At 44.1% G+C, this 27,517-nt stretch overlaps 1 protein-coding gene across 3 annotated transcripts; it reads left to right on the top strand.

The window, feature by feature from the left end:
• The first annotated feature begins 8,211 nt into the window (after nucleotides 1-8,211).
• Nucleotides 8,212-21,612, top strand: AKIRIN1 (akirin 1). Of its 3 annotated transcripts, none has more exons than XM_033227027.1 (5): nucleotides 8,212-8,593; nucleotides 15,174-15,314; nucleotides 17,934-18,068; nucleotides 19,082-19,153; nucleotides 19,777-21,612. In XM_033227027.1, exons 1-5 carry the CDS (start codon nucleotides 8,368-8,370, stop codon nucleotides 19,785-19,787), a joined length of 585 nt encoding a protein of 194 aa, XP_033082918.1. In that variant the 5' UTR covers nucleotides 8,212-8,367; the 3' UTR covers nucleotides 19,788-21,612. The 3 variants fall into 3 exon arrangements, 2 of the variants coding, with proteins under 2 accessions (XP_033082918.1, XP_033082919.1); XR_004440931.1 differs by having other exon boundaries at nucleotides 8,230-8,593; nucleotides 19,042-19,153; XM_033227028.1 differs by lacking the exon at nucleotides 15,174-15,314 and having other exon boundaries at nucleotides 8,227-8,593.
• Nucleotides 21,613-27,517: the final 5,905 nt, after the last annotated feature.

The following is a 27,517-nucleotide window of genomic DNA, read 5'->3' as shown; positions in this document are numbered from 1 at the left end:
ATAAGAATAACTTGAGTCCAGGAAGCAGTGCTTGAAGTGAACCAAGATCACATCACTGTACTCCAGATTGGGTGACAGAGTGAGACTGTCTCAAAAGAAGTAAAATAAAAAATGTGTTGCCATCAAGTTGTACGCAGTATTCTCTTATAATTCTTTTTCATTTCTAATTTATTTATGATTGTCTCCTTTCTTATTCCCAAGCTTAAACATTTTTTTCCTGTCTCCTTAGCGAGATTTTTAAGGAGTTTATTATCCTTTTAAAAAAAACTAACTTTCAGATTTATTCATCCTTTTTACTATTTTTATGTCCTAGTTTACTAATTTCAGCTTTATCTCTTTTAGCTATCTTTTATTTTATTATTTTTTTAATTTCTTAAGATGAGTTTTAGGTCTTTTATTTATGTATATATATTTTTTTCTTTTCTTTTCTTTTTTTTTTTGAGACACGGCCTCACTCTGTCACCCAGGCTGTAGTCCAGTCAGGTGATCTCAGCTCACTGCAGCCTCTGCCTCCTGCAGGTGATCTTCCCACCTCAGCTTTCCAAGTAGCTAAGACTACAGGTGTATGCCACCATGCCCAGCTAATTTTTGTAGCTTTTGTACAGATGGGGTCTCACCATGTCGCCCAGGCTGGTCTTGAATTTCTGAACTCAAGTGATCTTCCTGCCTCAGCCTCCCAAAGTGCTAGGAATACGGGCGTGAGCCACCGTGCCTGGCTTAATGTTTCATTTTTAATAATAAAGGCATTAAAGCGATAACATTCTAATTGAATATAGTTTTTGTTTTGTCCTATAGGTTTCAATCTGAAGTGTTCTGTTTTTCATTGCTTTCTAGATAGTTTACAACTTCAGTTTTTATTTCATCTTTGATCTCAATGTTATCTAGGAGTATGTTTATTAATTTACAGGCATTCAAAGGTTTTTTTGTCACCTTTTCGCTACATATTTCTAGTTTTATTAAATTATGATCAGAGCATGTGTTTTGTAAACTTGCTTTTTTTTTTTTTTTTTGAGATGGAGTCTTGCTCTGTCACCCATGATGGGGTGCAATGGGGCAATCATGGCTCACTGAAACCTCTGACTGATTCTGAGTGATTCTCATGCCTCAGTCTCCTGAGTAGTCGGAATTACACCCAGCTAATTTTTGTATTTTTAGTAAAGACAGAGTTTCTGCCATGTTGGCCAGGCTGGTCTCAACTCCTGGCCTCAAGTGATCCGCCTGCCTTGGCCTCCCAAAATAATAGGATTACAGGTGTGAACCACAATGCCCGGCCTAAACTTGCCTTTTTTTTTTTTTTTTTGAGACAGAGTCTCACTCTGTTGCCAGGCTGGAGTGCAGAGGTGCGATGTCAACTCACCGCAACCTCTGCCTACGGGTTCAAGCGATTCTCGTGCCTCAGCCTCCTGAGTAGCTGGGATTACAGGCATGCGCCAACACACCCAGCTAATTGTTTGTATTTTTAGTAGAGACGAGGTTTCACCATGTTCGCCAGGATGGTCTCGAACTCCTGACCTCGTGATCCACCTGCCTCAGCCTCCCAAAGTGCTGGGATTACAGGCGTGAGCCACCGTGCCTGGCCCTAAACTTGCTTTTTAAAACCTGTGTTGACCACGTAAGTGGCTCACACCTGTAATCCCAGTGCTTCGGGAGGCCAAGGCTGGAGGATCACTTGAGCCCAGGAGTTTGAGGTTACGGTGGGTGCCCAGATGTCTCTTCCATTTCCATGTTTTTTAACCTTTTCATTGTGTATCTCCAGATAGTCTATCAATATCCAATGAGAAATATATGTATTTCCATAGTCTATCAGTATACAATAGATATCCGATGGATTTTTGTTTGTTTGTTTGTTTGAGACAGAGTCTCGCTCTGTCACCCAGGCTGCAGTACAGTGGCGCAATCTCAGCTCACTGCAACCTCTGCCTCCTGGGTTCAAGCGATTCTCCTGCCTCAGCCTCTGGAGTAGCTGGGATTACAGGCATGCGCCACCACATCCGGCTAATTTTTGTATTTTTAGTAGAGACGGGGTTTCACCATGTTGGCCAGGTTGATCTCAAACTCCTGACCTCAGGTGATCTGCCCACCTCGGCCTCCCAAACTGCTGGGATTACAGGCATGAGCCACTGAACTCGGCCTCCAATGGATATTAATGGACTATCTGAAATTTGTTATATATAACATATATTAATACATAAATATATAATTATATAAGCATAAAATATATAAATGAATATATAGACACATATATTGTATTATACCTGTGTTCCTCTGTAATCATATGTATTTTATTTTATGCACTTAAAAACATTCAGATAAGGGGTGTATGACACACAAGGAAAAGCTAAGAACTCCTACCTTTAACAATCCCACCTGCCCCTACAACTTCAGTAACCATTTTTCCACCAATTACTCATCTGAATTTTTTTCTCCAATTCAGATCTTTCTGGAATTCCAGACCCACATATTTACATACAAATACCTCCACTGGATGCCCAAGTGAGGTTTTAAAGGAACCTCTAACACAACATGTCCAAAACAAAACTCATTTTCCTCCTCAGTCTGATCATTTTCCAACGAAAACTTTCTCAGAATATGGTGCTGGGAAAGCTAGTAGCCTAGTCCATCTCCCTCACCTCCGTATCTAAGCCTCACCAAGGTCTGTTGATTTAATCTCCTAAACTTTGTTCATTTCCGTCTACTTTCCTCATAGTGTGGAGGTGGAGGTTACTGGTGACCTTACTTGTTTTAGTGGAATGGGAAGGGCACAGGTCAGATAGACATGGGTTAATGAGTAGTGAGTAGGCGGCACAAAAAAGGAGAACATAAATACAGACAATTCCTTTAGAAACTTTCGACAAAGAATCCTAGAAGATTTTGGAAGATGGTATCTTTCATTCCTTCAATCCAAACAACACTGTTCCCTGGCACCAGTAAATAGGCAGAGCCTCAGATCTCTTGCTAGGCTTTACAAGGTAAACCAGCATAAAAACACCCCCTCTCCTCTGTGAGGATATGAAAGAATTTGTGTGTGCTTGGAGGTGGGAGGTACCTGTAATATTACAAAAGGAATACTGCAAGACGTGCATCTGGACAGATACAGTAACCTCTTTATTGATTTCCTTCATCCATCCCCGCTCTCCTTCAAACTGTTTTCCACAGGGCAGCCATGAACTTCAAATGTAATTTCTGATCATATTTAAATTCCTTCCTTTGCTTTCCCCACTAGTTTTTTCTCCCTGACTCCAGATTCATACTCTGGACCACAGTCACTGGAGACGTATTTGGATTCCTCACACTATGTTCTCTTCTATCACAGGCCTTCATATGTGCTGTCCCCTCTGCTGTCTCCACCCTCTCGTTGTTTAATTAACTCCGACTGATTCATCAGCTTTTAGCTCAAATGTCATTTCTTCAGAGAAGTTTTCATCGCCCTCCAGGACAGGCTAGGACTCCTGACTTTAATCACATCCTGTCTTTTTCCTTCACGGTACTTTTCATAGTTTGCAGTTACATATTTGTTGTGATTATTTCATTAACATCTGTCATTTCTAACAGTTGGGACTCCTGTGAAGGGGTAAGGAGCCTCTTTTCATAACATGGTATCCTCAACCATGATACTAAGTTAGTATAAAGCCTAGCACACTGAAGATACTCAATAATGTGTGTGTATGTGTATACTGGCCAAGGGCCTGGATATGCAAAGCAAAGCAAACATGGACTGTGGTGATCTCATAAGGAGACACTAAACTTAGTGGCTATTTCAGGGCTCCCTGAAGAACATCTCTATGGTTAGGCCTTTGTCATCGGCAGCATATAATAGGATATACCATCTACTTGTTTGGTTTCTGAATCCACCCACACTGAGCAATGTGGACTCGCAGCTTTCAGAGAGAGACCAACCTTGAGATAATTGCCATTTCTTTCTTTCCTTTTTCTTTTTTTGAGACAGAGCCTTGCTCTGTCACCCAAGCTGGAGTGCAGCAGTGTAATCTTGGCTCACTACAACCTCCACATCCTGGATTCAAGCGATTCTCATGCCTCAGCCTCCCGAGTAGCTGGAATTACATGCGTGCGCCACCAGGCCTGCTAATTTTTGTATTTGTAGTAGAGACAGGTTTTCACCATGTTAGCCAGGATGGTCTTGAACTCCTGGCCTCGTGAGTCACCTGCCTCGATCTCCTAAAGTGCTGGGATTACAGGTGTGAGCCACCATGCCCAGCCCCATTTCTTCATTTGACCAATATTTATTCTGAACCTATCCCTACTGTATTCAAACACTGTATTGGGGGTGGAAAAACACAGATGAATGAGACCTGGCTACTATTCTCAAGGAATTTATAGTTTGGAAGCATAGTCAGATACACAAATTATAACTTCCTTATTTATTTATTTATTTATTTACTTATTTATTTATTTGGAGATGGAGTCTTGCTCTGTTGCCCAGGCTGGAGTGCAGTGGCACGATCTCAGCTCACTGCAACCTCTGCCTCCTAGGGTCAAGCGATTCTCCTACCTCAGCCTCCTGAGTAGCTGGGACTACAGGTGTGTGCCACCACACCCAGCTGACTTTTGTATTTTTAGTAGAGACGGGGTTTCACCTTGTTGGCCAGGATGGTTTCAATCTCCTGACCTCACGTGATCGGCCTGCCTTGGGCTCCCAAAATGCTGGGATTACAGGCATGAGCCACCATGCCCAGTCCATACTCAAAAGTTTAAAAGAATCTCAGAGAAGACAGTGACAAAGCATTTTGTAAAAGCCTAGCTTAGCCGGATGTGGTGGTTCACACCTGTAATCCTAGCACTTTGGGAGGCCAAGGAGGTGGATTATGAGGTCAGGAGATTGAGACCATCCTGGCTAACACGGTGAAACCCCTCCTCTACTAAAAATACAAAAACAACAAATTAGCCAGGCGTGGTGGCACGTGCCTGTAATCCCAGCTACTCGGGAGACCGAGGCAGGAGAATGGGAAATTGCAGTCAGACGAGATCACGCCATTGCACTCTAGCCTGGGTGACAGAGCGAGACTCCGTCTCAAAAAAACAAAACAAAACCACACAAAAAAAATCCCTAGCTTATAGAAATCTTGATCGAGGTGGTTCATGCCTGTAATCCCAGGAGGCCAGGAGGTTGAGACCAGCATGGGCAATATAGTGAGACCTCTGTCTCTAAAACAAATTTAGCAAATTTAAATTTAAGTTTAAAAATTAGCCAGGTAGGGCCGGGCGTGGTGGCTCACACCTGTAATCCCAGCACTTTGGGAGGCTGAGGCAGGCAGATCACCTGAGGTCAGGAGTTCGAGACCAGCCTGACCAACATGGAGAAACCCCATCTCTACTAAAAATACAAAATTAGCCAGGCGTGGTGGCACATGCCTGTAATCCCAGCTACTCAGGAAGCTGAGGCAGGAGAATTGCTTGAACCTGGGAGGCAGAGGTTGCAGTGAGCCAACATTGCACCATTGCACTCCAGCCTGGGCAACAAGAGCAAAATTTCGTCTCAAAAAAAAAAAAAAAAAAAAAAGCCAGGTGTGGTGCTGCACACTGTAGTCCTAACTACTTGGGAGGCTAAGCCCAGGAGTTTTCGGGGCTGCAGTGAGCTATGATTGCACCACTACACTCCAGCCTGGATGACAGAGTAAGACCCTGTCTGTAAAAGAGAGAAAAAAAAAAGTGCTATTTAGAATGACTACCCAAGGGGACATACTTTTCAAACCTTCTAAGCTCTCACTTTGGACCTGTTTACACCATAAGAAGGCAATTTACTTGGCCCACATTAGACAAGCCCCTTAAAAAATAACCATCACTATGCTGGACGCAGTGCCTCATGCCTGTAATCCCAGCATTTTGGGAGGCAAAGGCGGGGATCACTTGAGGTCAGGAGTTTGAGATTAGGAGTTTGAGAAACCTGTCTCTAGTAAAAATACAAAAATTAACCGGGCATGGTGGCACGTGCCTGTATTCCCAGCTACTGGGGAGGCTGAGGCAGGAGAATTGCTTGAACCCGGGAGGCAGAGGTTGCAGTCAGCTGAGATTACACCACCACACTTCAGCCTGGATGACAGAGCAAAACTCTGTCTCAAAACAAACAAACAAACAAACCATCACTAGGTTGCTTTTTATGTCCTTGGCTTTCATTAGACATAACAAAAAGTATCCATGTCAATTTTGCTTTAACATTTGTTGTTAAAATCTTCCTGATTGCTTTATTAAATCATTCACTGTTTCCTAATAAAATCACATGAGAAACTACCTTTAGAATTTGGTTATACAGGAAAAAAAAAATCTGTGATGTCTCCTATGATTAATTCATTCCTTTCAGATGACAAAATAAATTCAACATGTACTGTGTTTTCATTTTTACCCTAGCATCCAGGAAGCTCACAACCACATTCTTCCTTCCTTCCTTCCTTCCTTCCTCCCTCCCTCCCATCCTTACTCTGTCTCCCTCCCTCCCTCTCTCTTTCTCTCTTTCTCTCCCTCCCTCTCTCTCTCTTTCTTTCTTTTTCTTTTTTGAGACAGGGTCTCACTCTGTCTCCCAGGCTGGAGCACAGTGGCACGATCTCAAGGTGGCAAGTCCAAGCAATTCTCCCATCTCAAACTCCCCAGTAGCTGAGATTACAAGTGTGCACCACCACGCCTGCCTAGTTTTTGTATTTTTAGTAGAGACGGAGACAGGGTTTTACCATGTTGTCCAGACTGGTCTCGAACTCCTATCTTCAAGTGATCCACCCGCCTCAGCCTCCAAAGTGCTGAGATTACAGGCGTGAGCCACCGCACCCAGCCAAGGACTACATTTCAAATTCAGTTACAGTCTTGTTTAAAACCATGATAATTGTGATCTCCTTTTTCTCTGGCCCTAATATTCTATTTCTAGTTTTCTAGCCTATTGTAAAGTCCCTTTATGCTCTTGTGGACAAGAGAGGAGATAAAATTAACATGTGGTATGCTGATTTTAGAATTATTTCTGCAATTTTACAAAGATAAATGCAAAAATACATGTCCTATGTTATGATATTTAAAGAATGTGTAGAGGTTACTTCGGGCACACTGCCTATGGGGTAGCCCTGTTCACAAGGAGCAGGGAAAAAAAACAAACAAAAAAAAGAATTTGTAGTAACTGAAGAGGATCCAGAGGAAAGCAATGGAAAAAGAACAATGAATGGGGACGGGGGTAGTATGCTTATATTCTCCAACTCAAATATTGTGGCACATTGATGTAGCATATGGGCTCATAGAAGTGAATATCTGAAATTCGGACTGTCCTGAAAAATCCTGGAGATATGTTGAAGACAAATCCCAGGTGTCATGGTCATTATTCAGTATATACAAGAAGTTACAGAAAGGCTTCATCCTTTCTTTGGATCATAGATTCCTTTGATGATCTGTTGAAAATATCTGAGCTGCTCCCCAGAAAAATACAGACGCGTAGAGTTTCAGAAAGCAGAACCCTCCTGTTATCTATTTTTCCAGAATATCAAAAGCACTTTACAGCTGGTATTGCTGTAAAGAATTCAGAAAGACGAGGAAGAACCTGAGCTGCCAAGTCAGATGGGAAGAATGGCAAATCAGCTACCAGCTGAAGTTCTTAACACTCTGAAGCCATTCTTACACGGTTTAAGCCAGTGGGTGCTTTTTGTGTATTCTCAACTTTTTAAAGTAACATATCCCTTTGATGAGGTGCTTAAGGTATGGGTCACCTATCTCAAAAATACTCCCACAAACACCCCCACCCTCGCTCCCACCCCACAAATCTGCAAATAATTTCATGGGGTTCATGGACTTGCTAAAGCCCATCCTCCAATACTCGCTTCTGTTTAAGTGCAGACTTCCCAGGACTCAGCGGAATGCCCTTGATGACCTTTAACAATCACCCTTTTATCATGGGGACAAGAGCGGCCTAGAACGTTGTTTTTGGAGTCACCAGACCCCATGGCCCCTCACCAGACCCCTTCAAGCTCTCCCCTCCCCCACGCCCGCGCAGCGCAGGTGCGAAAACCTTAGGGGCCACCCGGGCGCTACAGCCCCAAAGCCGGGGGGATGGGACCCTGGGAGGGGCGGGGGTGGGGGTGGGGGCCTTCCCGGTGTTGCTTGGTGACCACGCTCTCCGCCCAGACCATTCCATTTCTTCAGCAGGGGGTGCCCCGGGCCGGGCCGGCGCTGACCGGCCTCGCAGAGCCACCTTCTTCCGGCCTGCCCCCCTCTGTCGAGCGATGGCGTGTGCCCGTGACGTCACAGAAGGCGGGGCCAGCGCCGCTGCCGGGTGCTGGAGGCGCCATTGGAGCCGGCTTGGCTGGCGAGCCCCGCTGAGGAGCCGGAGGTTGGGTCGCAGTTACCGCCGCGTCCGCTCCCGGTTCCTGGCCCCTCAGCAGCATGGCATGCGGGGCGACGCTGAAGCGGCCCATGGAGTTCGAGGCGGCGCTGCTGAGCCCCGGCTCCCCGAAGCGGCGGCGCTGCGCCCCTCTGCCCGGCCCCACTCCGGGCCTCAGGCCCCCGGACGCCGAGCCGCCGCCGCCGCCACCGTTTCAGACGCAGACCCTACCGCAGAGTCTGCAGCAGCCCGCCCCGCCCGGCAGCGAGCGGCGCCTTCCAACACCGGGTAACCTGCGCTGCTGCGGGCTTGGCAGGAAGCCAGGCCCAGGCATTTTTTTGGGGACGTTGGGGGAGGGTTGGGAATACCAGGCCAGTTTACCCAGGGACCCCTTCTTTGCCTTGAGAAAAGGGAACTGGGATGCCGCTGGGCCTGGTTCCTTCCGGGGATGGGAGGCATCCAGGAGGGGTTGTGGGGCCACAGGGTCGGTTTTCGGTTTTCCTGGAGCAGGAGAGCCTGGAGGGGTGGACACCAAAGAGGAAGATGGGAATACCTCTGGCCGCTCAGGGCCCTCCCTGTCGCTGAAGCCCCTCCTGCCTCCGCTGGCCGGGTCTACACCGAGCCATCCTGCAGATCCAGTGGGCCATGGAGAATTGGATTCTGCTCACGAACCTGGCCTGGAGGGCGGGGGTGGGTTGGGGGTGGGTTACCGGGAAGGGGCGCGAGTGCGTGCTGTTTAGCGCTGTACTGTGTAGCTAGTAGGGAGACATGACTTCCAGAAGTCTTTAGGGACCCAGAGGCCGCCGGAAGAGTCACGGAATCCGATTTCAACCTGATCATTTCTAAGAGACTGGCCACGTTCTTTTATTATGTGGCTATTGCCTTGCACCATATATGGCTTGAAATCGGTAGATCATTAGTTAGCATTTGAGAATCCTACGACGTACGGAGGTTGTACAGAACTAAGAATGTAACTGTCCTTAACAGGGACTCTCCATTAAGGCATTCCACTTTGTCCAAGGAAAAGGAAGGACTGGCATTACAGTAGACACCTCATAGCGCAGGAGTAGAGGGGAGGGTGCTTGAGCATTAATAGTCTGCGATTTTAAAGGACTTCCGGAAATGAGGAGGACGTCTCAATGATGGATTAGGGCAAGTCGTTTCTTTGTGTCTTTTTCTATTCCTCAAGCTTAAGCAAAACCTTAGGCTCACCGTAAAATCATCCTTTCTTCACCCCTTTTAAGGAGCAGTGCCTTCAGGTGTCATTTCCTCCTTCCTCTGCATATCGATCCGCAATGCAAATTGCAGGCCTGCTGCCTCACACCAAGATTCCTACACCCCGCTAAAGCTCTCCCGGACTTCATATCCTTAACTAGAGTTCACTTTTTTATCCTAGAATTCAAAGTACTTAGGAACTGTGACCATATCTTACCTAGTCAGTCTCTTACGCATTTTTTTCAAACTGTGCCTCTGCTCTTTCCTCTAGACCCACCGCTCTGTGCCCTTATCATGTTTTTCCCTTCTGTTTGCTAATCCCAAAAGAGTAATTACTTCGTCTCTTATCCATTACCTGACTAACCTGCCCATAAAAACGCTGTTCTACTTTAAATTCCCTGGCCATTCATTGTTGTATAACCTTATGTACAGAATGAGATAATGTTTGCTAAAGTCCATTTTAAAGAACCCTCAAAGACAGGCGCCACAGATGGCCACTTGCAGTGATGTTTTGTTCTTCCTTGGCTCCTGCAGATACCTAAAGATAGTCCATAATCTTTTTGGGTCTCAATTCTGCAAATTGGAGTTAATATTTGCCCTATCTTTTGTTGAAGAACCCTCAAGATAGTTGCAAAAAATATTTTGAAAAGTATAAAGTGATGGGTTTAATGTAAATGTTTTATTTTTTCAATACTACCCTCTAGACTAATTCGGTTGTAGTTCACATTACAGTAGCTGCTTCATAAGTGATTTTTGGGCCAGGGGAGGTGGCTTACGCCTGTAATCCAGCACTTTGGGAGGCCATGGCGGGTGGACCACAAGATCAAGAGACCGAGACCATCCTGGCCAACATGGTGAAACCCCGTTTCTACTAAAAATAGTTGGTCGTGGTGGCGGGCGCCGGTAGTCCCAGCTACTCAGGAGGCTGAGGCAAGAGATCACTCAAACTCAGGAGGCGGAGGTTGCATTGACCCAAGGTCGTGCCACTGCACTCCAGCCTGGTGACAGAGTGAGACTCCATCTTAAAAAAAGTGTTTTTTGTTGGGGGGGGAGTGGTGGCGTGGGCCTGTAATCCAGCTACTAGGGAAGCTGGGGCAGGAGAATCGTTTGAACCCGGGAGGCAGAGGTTGCTGTGAGCCAGAGATGACACCAGTGCACTCCAGTCTTGGGCAACAAGAGCAAAACTCCATCTCAAAAAAAAAAAAAAAAAAAAAAATGTGGGCAAGGTGTGGTGGCTCATACTTGCAATCCCTGCACTTTGCGAGGCTGAGGCAGGCGGATTGCTTGAGCCCAGGAGTTCGAGACAAGTCTATGCAACATAATGAGACCTTGTTTCCACAAAAGAATTCTAAGGCCGGGCGCAGTGGCTCACTTCTGTAATCCCAGCACTTTGGGAGGCAGAGGCAGGCGGATTACCTGAGATCGGAAGTCTGAGCCCACTCTGACCAACATGGAGAAATCCCGTCTCTCTAAAAATACAGAATTAACTGGGAGTGGTGGTGCATGCCTGTAATCCCAGCTACTTGGGAGGTTGAGGCAGGAGACTTGTTTGAACCTGGGAGGCGGAGATTACGGTGAGCCGAGATCGTGCCATTGCACTCCAGCCTGGGCAACAAGAGCAAAACTCCATCTCAAAAAAAAAAAACAACAACTAAAAAATTAGCTGGGTAATTTTTCTGGAATCCAAAATGCTGCGAAGTCTGAACTGTTCCAAAAACTGAGTGTCAATATAACACTCAAAGGAAATACTTATTCATTGGAGTTTTTCTGATTTGGGGTAAGGGATGTTCAATTGCTAAGTATAATGGAACTATTCCTCAATCCAAAACTTCTGTCTCAGGCATTTTGGATGAGGGATGCTCAATCTGTATGGTACTTTTTGTGGAAAGGTTCTGTAAAACTAAGGCTTTTATTACTTAAATCTTTATTGAGTGGTAGGTGGATTCCAGGCATGGAAGAAGGGGTTGCTGACCACAGTAGCATTTTAGCTGAGTCTTTTTTTTTTTTTTTTTTTTGAGACAATGTCACTGTTGCTGAGGCTCTGTTACCCAGGCTGGAGTGTAGTGGCACAATCTCGGCTCACTGCCACCCCCGTCGCCCGTGTTCAAGCGATTCACCTACCTCAGCCTCCCCAGTAGCTAGGATTACAGGCATGCGTCACCACACTCGGCTAATTTTTTTTTGAGATGGCATTTCATTCTTGTTTCCCAGCCTGGAGTGCAGTAGTGTGATCTCAGCTCACTGCAACCTCCACCTCCCAGGTTCAAGCGATTCTCCTGCCTCAGCCTCCCAAATCGCTGGGATTAGAGGCGCATACCCCCACGCCCAGCTAATTTTTGTATTTTTAATAGAAATGGGGTTTCATCATATTGGTCAGGCTGGTCTCAAACACCTGACCTCAGGTGATCTGCCCGCCTCAGCCTCCCAAAGTCCTGGGGTTACAGGCATGAGCCACCGCACCTGGCCTGCTAATTTTTGTATTTTTAGTCGAGACAGGGTTTCACTATGTTGGCCAAGCTGATCTCGAACTCCTGACCTCAAGTGATCTGCCCACCTCGGGCTCCCAAAGTGCTGGGATTACAGGCATGAGCCACTGCACCCGGCTAGCTGAGTCTTGATAAAGTTTGAGCAATAGGCCCATTTCGAGCACAGGGAAACTGTGAGAGCAAAGTCCAAAAAACCCACAATTTAAGGAAAGAATAATGTAAATGAATTGTAGTGGAATCCAGATGGAACCAGGAAAATAAATTGAGGCCAGATCTTGGAAAGGATTGACTGCCATGTTCAAGAGTTTGATTTTTGGTTTGTAGCAGGTAGGAACACTGTAGAGTGTGGAGGATGGGCTTAGACCTGAAAGAATCTGGCAGCACAATCTCAAGTAATGGAGGCAAGGATTAAAATTATCCACTGTTAAAATGAAATTTGTTTTTAAAAAAATTTTGTGTTTTATATGGCCTTCCTCAGAAGAAAATCATGTCTACTTTCTTATTTTTCTCCCATAGATACTGTGTTTAGATTTCTGGACATCTTAGTCCTACCACCCTCAAAATAGTATCCTTCCCTTTGTTAACATTGCCATACAGGAGGCAGAGGTTTATCAAAGACCTTCTGTTCTTTTGAGCATTGTCCTCTTACTTGTCCTTTCTTGTTTCAAGTATTTCCAGTTCTTATCCTTGTTTATCCTTGTATTGGCTCTGGCTTGAGGAATAAGACATTTTAAAATAAAGTGGGGCAGCGGTGGCTCTCGCCTGTATTCCCAGCACTTTGGGAGGCTGAGGCGGGTAGATCAGCTGAGATCAGGAGTTTGAGACCAGTCTAGCCAACATGGCGAAACCCTGTCTCTACTAAAAATACAAAAATTTAGCTGGGTGTGGTGGCGGGTGCCTGTAATCTCAACTACTCTGGAGGCTGAGGCAGGAGAATCACTTGAACCTGGGAGGTAGAGGTTGCAGTGAGCTGAGATTGTGCTATTTGCACTACAGCCTGGACAACAGAGTAAGACTCTCAAAAAATAAAATGAAGTGAAAACTTAATAAATTCAGGGATCTAAAATATGAACTTCATAGCACTGTCTTCCTCTTCCTTTTTTTTTTTGAGGCAGAGTCTTACTCTGTCATCCAGACTGGAGTCCAGTGGCATGATCTCAGCTCGCTGCAACCTCCGCCTCCCGGGTTGAAGCAATTCTCCTGCCTCAGCCTCCCAAGTAGCTGGGATTACAGGTGCACGCCACCATGCCCAGCTAATTTTTGTGTTTTTAGTAGAGACGGTTTTGCCATGTTGGCCAGGCTGGTCTCTAACTCCTGATCTTAGGTGATCCGCCTGCCTCGGCCTCCCAAAGTGCTGGGATTACAGGCGTGAGCCACCATGCGCAGCCCTTTTTTCTTTTTTCTTTTTTTTTTTTTGATACTGGGTCTCGTTATGTTGCCCAGGCTGGCCTCAAGTGATCCTCCCATCTAGGCCTTCTAAAGTGCTGGACTGCAGGCTTGGGCCACTGTGCCTGGCCCATGGCACTCTTTTGTTTGTTTGTTTGTTTGTTTTTTGAGACGGAGTCTCCTTGTGTTTCCCAGGCTGGAGTGCAGTGGCGCAAACTTGGCTCAATGCAACCTCCGCCTCCCAAGTAATTTTTCTGCCTCAGCTTCCGGAGTAGCTGGGACTACAGGCGCCCGCCACCACACCCAGCTAATTTTTTGTATTTTTAGTAGAGACAGTGTTTCACCATGTTAGCCAAGATAGTGTCGATCTCATGACCTCATAATCTGCCTGCCTCAGCCTCCCAAAGTGCTGGGATTACAGGCGTGAGCCACCATACCCAGCCGGCCCATAGCACTCTTAAAGCATCTCCTACATTGTTCCAGTATTTAGGCTGAAAGTTAGGGAGTTTGACTATGTGTGGAACCACTTGAATTCATATCAGTTCCTGGACTGTACTGTCACTTGTTATGACATTATTGTTATCTTTGGTTTTTATTTTTACCACCTTATCAGGTAGGTATTTGACGTTTATATTGAAGAAGTAAAGATCTTGAATAACTTCTCAAGGTTATAGTCACACAGCTAGTAAGAAGCAAAGTGGCATTGTTAATACCTCCTTTTAAAAAAAGGTGGTTATATAGCAAAGTATACACTAGAATAATTTGAGTTGTTTGAGATGGGTACAGTTATCTATTTTTTTTTAATTAGTAGGTACAAACAAAGAACTTGAAAACCACATCCTTTCAGATTCTTTGTTGTTTCTAGGAGTGTATTTCAAGGTGGTTAGTAATTTGTGTTTCCTGGGCTCCCTTCAATAGTGTTAGCAAATTTGCTTTGTGATTACCTTGACTTAGAATCTCCCCACACACTGCCTTGCCTCTTAGGATCAGAAAATTGTTTTCTAAACCCTGGCCATCACTTCTAGGCATTAAATCTCAGTTATTTCCTTGGTCAGTGTCCTCACTGCAAACATAATGGTTTCTGCTGCCCTCTTTCCCAAAGTTTGTTTTGATTTGTTTTTTAGATAAATCATCCAGGCTCCCTTGTGGTTTTTTGTTGAGATGAGATTTTGCTGTGTTGTTCAGGCTAGTCTCCTGGGCTCAAGGGATCCTCCCGCCTCAGCCTGCAGAGTAGCTGGGATTACACCCAGCTTTGGAGCCACCACTTCCGGCTCCAAAGATGCTTTTTTAAAGTCCCATACGGGACAAGAGCTTCCTTGTTAGAAGGCCTTGGGCAGTATGAGACTCACCCCTTAATACCCTAGTTTGTGAAATTGTAAAATTTAAAGGAGATTAAAAAATAGTCCCTGTTAGGTAAACAGAGGTTTCTTTTACTGTAGATTGTACTAGTTAACCATCTAGCTAACTGCAGATCTTGTGTTCATTGCCACAGGAGAACGAGTAAAGGGAACTCTGGCTGGTTTATGCCAAAGTAGCTGTTCTTTTATGCATTGTTGAAATAGTGGCAATAAGAACATACGGTCTTTGAAGCCACTGGGGAGTGCTTTGTACAGTATAAACATTTTGCTTGTTTATGTGGGGAGAGGGGAAGATTGAGACCTACATGCCAAAGGGAGTATCTGAAGTCTAGTCAGAAGATCTTTGTCTCTTCCCACTTCTGAAGAAAGTTTGAAGAAATGAGACAATAAAGTGAAAGCTCAAGTTTGTTTCTTTTTTGTTAGAGCAAATTTTTCAGAACATAAAACAAGAATATAGTCGTTATCAGAGGTGGAGACATTTAGAAGTTGTTCTTAATCAGAGTGAAGCTTGTGCTTCGGAAAGTCAACCTCACTCCTCAGCACTCACAGCACCTAGCTCTCCAGGTAAGCCCGCTTTGATCTGCAAAATCCACGTAAGAGTTTGTAAATGGTGCTTATAATGATGAATCCAGAATTGGCCTCCTCTAATGTAATACACTTGCTAAAGTGGGTATATTAATACTTACAGATGTTTTTAAAACTATACAGTCATGAAATTGGAAGAAACCTCACATTGATTTGATGTGCTTCCATCTACCCAATCAATACAAGACTATCTTCCTGTATAACTGCAATGTGTAATATTGTAGCCAGTATGTAATAAATAGCCACATGTAGGCTATTTAATTTTAAACTAATTAAAATTAGATAGAATTTTGGCTGGGCGAGCTGGCTCATGCCTGTAATCCTAGCACTTTGGGAGGCTGAGGCAGGCGGATCTCCTGAGGGCAAGAGTTCAAGACCAGCCTGGCCAACATGGCAAAACCTCATCTCTACTAAAAATACAAAAAAATTAGCCAGGCATGGTGGCTCGCGCCTGTAATCCTGGCTACTCAGGAGGCTGAGGTTACAGTGAGCTGAGGTCACACCACTGTACTCCAGTCTGGGTGACAGAGTGAGCCTCTGTCTCAAAAAAAGAAAAAAAAGTTTTTTTTTAAATGTTGTTCCTCAAGTTCAATAGTCACATTTCAGGTACTCGGTAGCCACATATGGCTGTTGTATTGTACATACAATTACAATATATTTCCGTAATTGCAAAAAGCTCTGTTCAACAGGGACTGCTCATTATTGACAAGTGGTCAAAGAGGATGTGCTAAAAAATAGAATCTCAAGGTTGGAGACAATCTTTATGGTCATGTAGTGACTCAGTTTTGCCTGCCATATTGCCTCCTGTTGGGGTTCAACAGCCCAGTGTTTGACCATCTCCAGTGGTGGTGAAATCTGTCTCCTTTAATAGCAGAAGAGTCTATTTCCTCTCAAAGTATTCTACTTAACAGTTCTAAAGGTTAAAAGTTACCTTGATTAAAAATTGTCTCCTTACAAAATATAAACTGGGGTTTGGCCAGAATTAGCATTAGGGGAGAATGAGATACAGCTTGATGGGTAAGGGGTTTTAGTTTTTGTAGTGATGGAAGTGTTCTGGAACTAGAAGTGGTGGTAGTAGCGCAACATTTTGATTATGCTAAATGCCACTGTCTTGTTTGCTTTAAAGTGATTGCTTCTATGTTATGTGACTTTTACCTTAACAAATTATTATTTTTTTAATCCAGAGTTCCTGGCTCTGGAACTGCACCCTTTCTAATTGCTCTTGCACATACATGATAAACCTGTCAGTGGTTACAACTAGCACTATTCTCTTGAGATTTCAGTAATATAATTTTAAAGTAATAGGATATGTTGTGGTTAACAAAACAATTACAAATAATGACTAGTGAGATGTTTTGGTTAGATTTTATTTGTAGAGAAAATAAAATATCCTTTAGTTAGTTTAAGCAAAAAATTATTTGTTCCAGGTTGTTAAATGGCTTACAGGCTAACAAATGGCAAAAGAAACAGATTTTAGCCTGAGCTTTGAAGAACAACTCAGAACTGGGCTGCCACCAGGGCTGCTGGCTCCCCCCCCCCCCCCTTTTTTTTTTGAGATGGAATCTTTCTCTGTTGCCCAGGCCGGAGTGCAGTGGCATGATCTCGGCTCACTGGAACCTTCGCCTCCTAAGTTCAAGCAATTCTGCTGTCTCAGCCTCCCGAGTAGCTGGGACTACAGGCGCCCACAAGCACGCCCAGCTATTTTTTGTATTTTTAGTAGACATGGGGTTTCACCATGTTGGCCAGGCTGGTCTCAAACTCCTGACCTCAAGTGATCCACCTGCCTTGGCCTCCAAAGTGCTGGAATTACAGGTGAGAGCCACCAGGCCTGGCCAGGGCTGCTGCTTTTATTATGATCAGAAAACCACTTGTGGGATCTGTTCACTTGCCAGCTCCAGAACCAGGCTGGTAGAAGCTTATCCCTGTGACTTATCTCTGTACTGAATTAAAATCTTCTGTGAGTGAACCTGATTAGGAGAACCTTTTTTTCTTTTTTTTTTTTTTTTTGAGACAGAGTTTCGCTCTTGTTCCCAGTTTGGAGTGCAGTGGTGTGATCTCGGCTCACTGCAACCTCTGCCTCTCAGGTTCAAGCGATTCTCCTATCTCAGCCTCCCGAGTAGCTGGAATTACAGGTGCCCGCCACCTTGCCCAGCTAATTTTTTGGTATTTTTAGTAGAGATGGGGGTTTCTCCATGTTGGTCAGGCTGGTCTCGAACTCCTGACCTCAGGTGGTCTGCCCACCTCCCAAAGTGCTGGGATTATAGGCATGGCCACTGCGCCCGGCCTTTTTTTTTTTTTTTTGAGATGGCATTTTACTGTTGCCCAGGCCGGAGTGCATTGACACAATCTCAGCTCACTGCAACCTCCACCTCAAGCAATTCTCCTGGCTTAGCCTCCTGAGTAGCTGGGATTATGGGCATGCCCCACCACGCCTGGCTAATTTTGTATTTTTAGTAGAGAACAGGGTGTCTCCACGTTGGTCAGTCTGGTCTCGAACTCTCCACCTCAGATGATCCGCCTGCCTTGGCCTCCCAAAGTACTGGGATTATAGGTGTGAACCACCACACCTGGCCCATACTTGCTTTTTCTTTTGGCCAGGTTCCTCATGGATGAAGAAGGACCAGCCCACCTTTACCCTCCGACAAGTTGGAATAATATGTGAGCGTCTCTTAAAAGACTATGAAGATAAAATTCGGGAGGAGTATGAGCAAATCCTCAATACCAAACTAGCAGGTAGGCCGAGGCAGAGACTATGCCATTGTCCTTAACAGGGTTCAGTTAAGAATTAACGCCAGTTAAATAACTTAGAAAAAGAGAGTAGGACTTCATGCAAGGGAGTTTATTGAGTTGCGGGTATTGAAGTTACTCTTTGGTAGTTGCAAACACATCATTTATACATTGTATGAAAGGACTTTGTTGTTTTGTTTGTTTGTTTTTGAGATGGAGTTTCGCTCTTGTTGTCCAGGCTGGAGTGCAGTGGTGCGATCTCGGCTCATCACAACCTCCGCCTCCCAGGTTCAAGCAGTTCTCCTGCCTCAGCCTCCTGAGTAGCTAGGATTACATGTGCCACCATGCCTAGCTAATTTTTTTGTATTTTTAGTGGAGACGGGGTTTCTGCATGTTGGTCAGGCTGGTCTGGAACTCCTAACCTCAGGTGATCCACCCACCTCGGCCTCCCAAACTGCTGGGATTACAAGCGTGAGCCACTGCGCCCGACCAGGACTTTATTTTTTAAATAGAGACAAGGTTTTGCTATGAGCCCAGCTCCAGGAGTCTCCAGCTCCAGGCCTCAAGAAATACTCCACCTCAGCTTCCCAGAGTGCTGGCATTACAGGAGTGCTACACTTTGCCCAGTGGAAGGGATTTTTCATTTGCATTTCTGAAAAGAAACAAACCAAGCTCTTGCAATAATTTTGTCTGTCACTAAAGGCATTGAGTAGGCCATTTGGGCTAGCTGGCTGGTAAACAGATGGTTGTGATACTGTACTAAACTCTCAACAGGTGTTATGGAAGAGTGTAGTATTGTCAACATATTCAAACTTCCTAGTAGAAGTCATAGTTAAAGATGTGGAGAGTTGGGTGTGATTTGGGAGGAACAGTAGAGTAAAAGCAAGGCTAGGGCAGGCTCTGGGTTCTAAGAGGAAGGGTAGAGAATTCATACTGGGAAGCTATTTATCATCCTGACACTTGATTCTTAAAAATTGAGGGAGAGTTGCTGAGGATAAGTATGTACCGTCTTCTCACAGAACAATATGAATCTTTTGTGAAATTCACACATGATCAGATTATGCGACGGTATGGGACAAGGCCAACAAGCTGTAAGTATTGCTACGTTTTCTTTCAATTTTCTGTTTCAAGAGCAAAATTTCTACACTGAATCTTAACTCCTGAGAGTAAAAAGTCCCTGTGAAATAAAATGTGCCCACCACTCTGCTAAGCGCATTAAATCCACACCAAAGCTTGTATAATCCTCACAGTGACCCTATGAGGAGTACTATTATTAGCTCCATTTTACTGGTAAAGATAGCACTTACAGAGGTTAAATAATTTGCCCAAGCTTATATAGCTAGTGGTTCGGCTAGGATTAAAATCTAGGTAGTCTGACTCAAGCACCAATTTGTTACCTGTCTTTTCTCCAGAAAGATAGTTTCAGTTGTTAATTTATGAAAGTTGATTCCTTAAGTTAGTTTATCAAGTGTGATCAGGATTTCTTATTCTAAATAATTTGCAACTACCAGATAGTCAAAGCATAAAATATAAACAGCTGTATATCTAAGTGAATTTGAATCAGGTTCCTTAAATTCTTGATTTTTAGTATCTTTTAAGTGGTGACTCATCGTTCATGCTATTTCTCACGTTTACTATTAGTGAAAATTTTTAAAGCATGACACTCCAATTTTTAGTATTCTTAACCTTTCTGTTTTTTATTCCTAATTTACAGATGTGTCCTGAAGCTTTGTCACATATCTGGGTACCAGGTTTGACCTCAAGAGATGGCTGCTGTACACTTTTTGCAACTGGTTTGATATCACATTTCAGCTCCAACTTTGCATCCTGAGAACACTTAAACGTTTCTGCAGGTCCATTTTATACAACTTGAAAGACCGTAAAACTTTCTGGTTGCCACAAGCATATCTTTCTTTTCTGCTCATCCAATAAACAGCTGTGCCCTACTGTGATAGATTTTCCAAACAAAAATACCTGGAGCAGCAGTTTAGCAAAATATGCCTTCAGTGGCACTCAACAAATGGAGTTTCCCCAAGCACAGTTCTGTAAGAAGTGCGTGTGAGAGTGTGTGTATATGTGTGTATGTGTATTTTAAGTTATTATTTGTATTGTGCAAAAAAAATTTTTTTTATCTTGGGGATTCTGGCTGTGAATTTGGTGCACGACAATTATGGTAAAAAAACATTTGCTTGGTCTACAGGAGATCATTAATGTTTTGTGACCATATAAGTTGTAACAGTGGATTGTTTTTATATGTAGGTATTGTTAAATACAGGGACTGTTTCCAGGCACAGAACATGAATCGTAAGTTAGGATGGACATTAGATGTGATTATGATGATAAAGCGAAGGTCTGCGGTCCTACATCTACAGATGCGTGGTGAGAAATTAGAACAAACTGGAGATGGGCCATTGACACATGGACTCTGCCTGGGCATGTTAGGAAAATACTTTGACTCCAAGCCTTAAAATACTCACATGGAGTCGGCGCTCACCTCATTCACACAATCATAGAGCTCCCTGGACACGGAACCTCTAAAGGGAAAAGGTCTACCCTGGAGCAGGAGCATCAGGGTTTGCTTGGGAGCATGAGAGGTGAGCTCAGGGCTAGGCCTGGGCCAGGCCCTGGCAGCACTGCTACTTGGGAGGAGCCACTTCACCTTTGTATTAGTTATTAAAAATATAATTTGGGCTGGACGCAGTGGCTCACGCCTATAATCCCAGCACTTCGGGAGTCGGAGGCATGCGGATCACTTGAGGTCAGGAGTGCGAGACCACCCTGGCCAATACGGTGAAACCCCGTCTCTTCTAAAAATACAACAAAATAAGCCGGGCTTGGTGGCAGGCGCCTGTAATCCCAGCTGCTTGGGAGGCTGAGGCAGGAGAATCGCTTGAACCCTGGAGGTGGAGGTTGCAGTGAGCACAGATCACGCCACTGCACTCCAGCCTGGGTGACAAAACGAGACTTCGTCTCAAAAAAAACCATAGAATTTGGATCCTTTGGTCAGATTCTCCCAAATTCTTTTGAGGTGTCCATGGTCAACTGCTTCAGCTTTGTTTTGGCAACCCCCTGCCCAAAGTCGCATATAGGCTGTTCTTCACCTTGTTTCCAAGGCTGAGGAACAGAAAGTAGCCTCTGTTTTGAGGAGGTGGAAGTTAAGTATACATTTATTTTTTACTGTGACTTGTTCAGGACCACATTTTACAAAATGCCTTGTTTCCTTTATTGTTTCTGGAAAGGAAAGTTCTATTAATATTGTTTTACTTTGAATATAGAATAGTTTTTTTAATTAGGGCTTATTTTGAAAAATTCTGAGTTTAATTCAAATGTATGCCAATACCTTCCAAAGTAAGGTAATATTCAGAGACAGTTGTTCTGATCAGATGGCTTAGAGAAATTTCTGGAATATTCACATTCGAAGATTCCTTATTAATGAATGTCTTTGACTTAAATCTAACCAAAAACTGCAACATTATTCTTTGTACATTTTCATTATATAGTGTTAACAAGCTTAGTTGCAAACAAATAAAATACTTAAGCTATTTGTTTACCTTGCCTTCTTAATACTGTGATAATGTTTATTAATTCAGATAACTTATGTGAGAGCTGCTATAACCATTTCCCCAGTTAAACATTGCATTGAAAATTTATGGACCTTTAAAAAAGCCCAACAGTGATTTTTTTTTTTTTTTTTTAGTAATTAAAGAATGATTTTACTTTGTATTTGAAGGGGATTTGTTTCATCTCTTCTTTTTTCAGGGTAGTCACTTGTTCCTAAAAGAGGAACATAGCAGTGGCTGTAATGGGAATGACTCTGCAGTAGTTAAGTCACACCAAAATAAGGAAAGAGCAGCTGTAGGGGCCATCAAAAGCTGTGGAGGCTGGACCGGTAATGGGGAATGCTGCCCCACTGAAGTCTTACTGGAGATCAGTGTGATGTGCTCACTTAACTATAAAGTGTCAGCCCCCATTCCAACTAAGTGACTCCTGGCTGGGAAGTAGAGTAGGTTTCTGTAAGGAAAATAACACCTGCTCACCCCACCCTCTCACTATACCCATTGTTGTTAGGCTGTCGTATAATGATAAGGTTGCCCTCTGAGGCCACAAGGTAAGACCAAACCACCAGGGCTGGGTTTTGGGATCCCCTCTAAATAGACCACACATGTTTGTTTAGTGTTTATAATCTAGAGAAAAGACAATTCCTGGGACAGAAAATGGGGGCCTAGAAGGTGGATCTTAGACTGGTGAATGAAATAATTTTTCTCTAGACCTTGATTTCCAGAGCTTGAATTTAAGGGCATTCCCAGGTAGAGAAATGTCTTTGTCACGTGAAAATTATAGACCAAGGAAGACATCAACCTACAAAAACCTGTAAGGGTCTCTCAGGACCAGTGTTTTCAGAATATCTGGTGAGCTAGTTAATTTTTTTCTCTATTTTAATTCCAGTTATTATCCTCTTGGTAAAGTCTTAGGCGTAAGGGTTAAAAAGGAGTAAGTGTCCATCCTTGGGTCAGAAGTTAAAAGGAAGATCAGAACTCCTAAGGCAGTGATATTTGTTAAGATCTTCCAAAGGGGAGGACCATCAGGGAGTACAATAATTTAAGCCAGTGGGGCGCAGTTGCACACACCTGTAATCCTGGCACTTTGGAAGGCTGAGGTGGGCGGATCACCTGAGGTCAGGAGTTCGAGATCAGCCTGACCAACATGGTGAAACCCCATCTCTATTAAAATACAAAAATTAGCCGGGCAGGTGGCAGCACCTGTAATCTCAGCTACTTGGGAGGCTGAGGCAGGGAGAATTGCCTGAAACCAGGAGGCAGAGGTTGCAGTGAGCCAAGATCATGCCATTGCACTCCAGCCTGGCAACAGAGCAAGACTCTCTCACAAAAAAAAAAAAAAGAATTTAAGCCAACCTTTCAGACCTGGTGAATCTTCTGCTTACCATGGAGGATTGGTTGGCTAGCATAGTAGTTAAAGGACTGACTGGGTGTTTGTAGCTCTGTAGTTTAGTTTCTTCTCTGCCACTAATTTGCTTATGTCAGCCTTGCCAGTTAATAAACTTGCTGAACCATAGCTTCCTTACCTGTAAAACTGAGGTTAATAGTAGGTACATACTGCGTTTTGTTTTCAAATGCAAGAAATAATCCACATAAAGAAAGTGTTTAGCACAGCTTAGGGCAAAGAGCATAGACTGTGCACTTTAAAATGTTAGAGCAGGTTTCTTTATAGTAGTCTTTATCAGACATGGAGACCCAAACTTCAGTGTCCCAGGTAGTGATTCTTAGCTTTCCAATATGAATAGCTCCTTGTTAACATAAAGATCTCACTTTTTCTTATTAGAATTTGTACCTTTAAGTGTTTGGTTAAGGAAATAAAAGATGAATGACAAATGAATTTGGTAATGCCTTCCTGTGACTCTGTATTCACTATGTATGTTTTGTATGTTAATATAGCAGGGTCATACAAAAACTGGCTTATTTTTGTAAAGTTTTGTTGAAACACTGCTGCACCTATTCATTTGTCTGTGGCAGCTTTTACACTGCAACTCTAGACTTGAGTAGGTGCTACAAAGACCGAAGTGTGGGCCACAGAGCTGAAAATACTTACTCTATGTCCTTTTACAGAAAAGTGTGCTGGCCTTTGCACTAAAGCATGAAGAAACATTTGAAAAAAAGCACACAGTTCGGGCACAGTGGCTCACACCTGTAATCCCAGCACTTTGGGAGGCCAAAGCGGGCAGATTACTTGAGGATAGGAGTTCAAGACCAACCTGGCCAACATGGAGAAATCCCATCTCTACTAAAAATGGAAAATTAGCCAGGTGTGGTGGTGCATACCTATTAGTAATCTCAGCTACTAGGAAGGCTGAGGCAGGAGAATCGCTTGAACCTGGGAGGTGGAAGTTGAGGTAAGCCAAGATCGTACCATTGCACACCCACCTGGGCAACGAGCAAAATTTTGTCTCAATTTTAAAAAAAGAAAAAGCAACAAACAAGGCAAAGTTACTTCATTTATAATCCTTGTTGCATCATGAGTTGGTGAACACTTCCCCTAATATGTCATTCTTAATTACGTTATACCTTAAGTTGAGGTGTGGTGAAAATATCCTTTTTGCTTGCAAATAAAAACTGATTGCCAAAGTAAGTATGTTACAGAAAAAGCTACTGAACGACTGTTTGGAGCACTGATTCTCAAGGATGGGGACAGGGAGCATACTATTTGGGGAGGGAGAAAGATTTGAAATGGACCAATTTTATTTCAAGCATTTTTAATTTTGGAATTTTAGGTATAAAAATGGGTGTGAATTTTGTTCAATAGAAGATAGCATGGCTTTAAAGATAGTTTGTAAAATACTATTCTTAAGGAACAAGGTTTAATAGTGCCCATGGGCTATTAAAAAGGAACACAAACTTCTCTGCTACTCTGGAGTCCTTTGTTAAAAACAGATTGAGGGAGTGTTGTAGTCTTCCAGAGCTACAGTTAAACTGGATAAGGTCGGACACTTGGAAAAAAGCGTACCTTTACCCACCGTAAACCATACGTTCTTTTTTTCCTTCTTTTTTTTGAGATGGAGTTTCGTTCTTGTTTCCCAGGCTAGAGTGCATTGGTGCGATCTTGGCTCACTGCAACTTCTGTGTCCCGGGTTCAAGCAATTCTCCTGCCTTAGCCTCATGAGTAACTGGGATTACAGGCATGCACCACCACACCCAGCTAATTTTGTATTTTTAGTAGAGACAGGGTTTCACCATGTTGGTCGAGTGGGTCTCAAACTCCTGACTTTGTGATCCACCCACCTTAGCCTCCGAAAGTGCTGGGATTACAGGTGTGAGCCACCGCACCTGGCCACCAAACCATACTTTCAAGTAAATAATTAGCACTTTCTTGTACTGAAGGTGTGGTATTTTGAGAATTTAAAGTTATGGTCTTCATGGGTCTTTGTTTACTGCTATATCTAATATCTCCTTTTTATTTTTTTCCTTTTTTGAGATAGTTTCAGTCTGTCACCCAGGCTGGAGTGCAGTAGCGCCATCTCGGCTCACTGCATCCTCCGCCTCCCAGGTTCAGGCGATTATTCTGCCTCAGTCTCCTGAATAGCTTGGATTACAGGTGCTTGCCACCACACCTGGCTAATTTTTGTGTTTTTCAATAGAAACGGGGTTTCATCATATTGGCTAGACTGGTCTTGAACTTCTGACCTTGTGATTCGCCCACCTTGGCCTCTGAAAGTGCTGGGATTACAAGCATGAGCCACTGCGCCCTTCATAGTACCTCATTTTGTGCCTGGTTATCTGTGAGCTGCACAGTATATTTGAAAAATTACCTAGCCGGGCGAGGTGGCGGGCGCCTGTAGTCCCAGCTACTCGGGAGACTGAGGCAGGAGAATGGCGTGAACCCGGGTGGCGGAGCTTGCAGTGAGCCGAGATCGTGCCACCACACTCCAGCCTGGGCGACTGAGCAAGACTCTGTCTCAAAAAAAAAAAGGAAAAATTATGGCTGGGCATGGTGGCTCGGGCTGTATGCGCTAGCTCACGCCTGTAATCCCAGCACTTTCAGAGGCCGAGGCGGGCAGATCACGAGGTCAGAAGTTTGAGACCAGCCTGGCCTATATAATGAAACCTCGTCTCTACTAAAAATACAAAAAATTAGCCGGGCATGGTGGTGGGTGCCTGTAATCCTAGCTACTAGGGAGGCTGAGCTGGGAGAATCACTTGAACCCAGGAGGCTGAGGTTGCAGTGATCTAAGATCGCGTACCATTGCACTCCAGCCTAGGCAACGAGCAAAACTCCGTCTCAAAAAAAAAAAAAAAATTATTTGCAGGAGTAAACAGGACAAGAGTAGGGGTATCTACCTCTAAAAAGGATTTATGTTTCTTGTGGCTGGGAATACTACCAAATCATGTATGCAGGTTTCAGAACACTGAAAGTACCTCAAGTCATCCAGATTAAATATAACCTGGTGGCAAGTCCACTTGAGAACTGGTTTACTTTTTTTGTTTGTTTTTGTTGTTGTTGTTTTTTGAGACAGAGTCTCGCTCTGTCACCCAGGCTGGAGTGCAGTGGCACGATCTCGGTTCACTACAATCTCTGCCTCCTGGGTTCAAGGGATTCCCCTGCCTCAGCCTCCCGAATAGCTAGGAGTACAGGCACATGCCACCAAGCACAGCTAATTTTGTGTTTTTAGTAGAGACAGGGTTTCACCATGTTGGCCAGGCTGGTCTTGAACTCTTGACATCAGATCACATGCCCGCCTTGGCCTCCCAAAATACTGAGATTACAGGTGTGAGCCACCATGCCTGGCCAAGAAATGGTTTACTTTCTATTCATCTTTATCATAAAGGTGTAATTCTTTGGGATCCCAATTTAAGGTGTCTGTGGTGAGAATTCCCACCATTATCTAGCCTTAGGTTTTGACTTTTGTGCAGTTCTTGAGGCTGCTGAAAGACTTCTAAAAGTGCAGCTCAGGCGTCCAAGAACTTACAGATTGGCAAATGCCTTAAAGGAAAAAGCAGGTCTGACTGCTAGGCTTAGTTCTGTCTTCTCCTCGCTTAGACTTTGGTTCAGTTATTCCTTATTACCTGGTTAACTTTTTGATGCTTTTAAGAGAATGACGGGTCGGGCATGGTGGCTCATGCCTGTAATCCCAGCACTTCGGGAGGCTGAGATGGGAGGATCATTTGAGACCAGCAAGGGCAACGTAAGGAGAACCTGTCTCTGCAAAAAATAAACTAAAAAATTTAGCCAGGCATGGTGGCACACACCTGTGGTCTCAACTTCTTTGGAGGCTGAGGTGGAAGAATCACGAGCCTAGGAGGTTTAAGCTGCTGTGAGCCATGATTGTGCCATAGCAGTCCAGCTTGGGTGACGGAGCAAGACTCTGTCTCAAAAAACTATATATATATATAAATTTTTTTTTTAACTGCTTATTTTTTGAGGTGGAGTTTTGCTGCTGTCGCCCAGGCTGGAGTGCAGTGGCATGATCTCTGCTCACTGCAAACTCTGCCTCCCCAGTTCAAGTGATTCTCCTGCCTCAGCCTCCCCAAATAGCTGGGATTACAGGCATCTGCCACCACACCTGGCTAATTTTTGTATTTTTAGTAGAGACAGGGTTTCACCATGTTGGCCAGGCTGGTCTCGAACTCATGACCTCAGGTGGTCCACCTGCCTTGGCCCCCCAAAGTGCTGGGATTACAGGTGTGAGCCACTGCGCCCAGCCATTTTCATTGCTTTTTAGTTGGCTTTGTCAGTAGGTTTTCCAATTTATTTTGTAGAGATGGTCTCGTTCTGTTGCCCTTGTTGGAGTGCAGTGGTGCAGTCATAGCTCACTGCAGCTCAGGCAGTCCCCCCACCCTCGGCCTCCCAAAGAGATGAGATTACAGGTGTGATCTCCCAGATTTTCTTTTTTTAAATTTAGGGTGACCATCGCCCGTGGCACAGCCCTCAAGAGGTCATGTGCC

The sequence above is a fragment of the Trachypithecus francoisi genome, unplaced genomic scaffold (genome assembly GCF_009764315.1).
Source record: "Trachypithecus francoisi isolate TF-2019V2 unplaced genomic scaffold, Tfra_2.0 Lachesis_group12, whole genome shotgun sequence".
NCBI classification, from domain to species: Eukaryota; Metazoa; Chordata; class Mammalia; order Primates; family Cercopithecidae; genus Trachypithecus; species Trachypithecus francoisi.
Note: the sequence above shows the minus strand (reverse complement) of the source record. Positions and strands in the feature narration are given on the sequence as shown.

Coding starts and splice junctions, on each gene's coding strand:
- AKIRIN1 (XM_033227027.1), top strand. CDS start 8,368: ATGGCATGCGGGGCGACGCTGAAGCGGCCCATGGAGTTCGAGGCGGCG. Junction 15,315..17,933: donor CACAGCACCTAGCTCTCCAG/GTAAGCCCGCTT, acceptor TCTTTTGGCCAG/GTTCCTCATGGATGAAGAAG. Junction 18,069..19,081: donor CCTCAATACCAAACTAGCAG/GTAGGCCGAGGC, acceptor GTCTTCTCACAG/AACAATATGAATCTTTTGTG.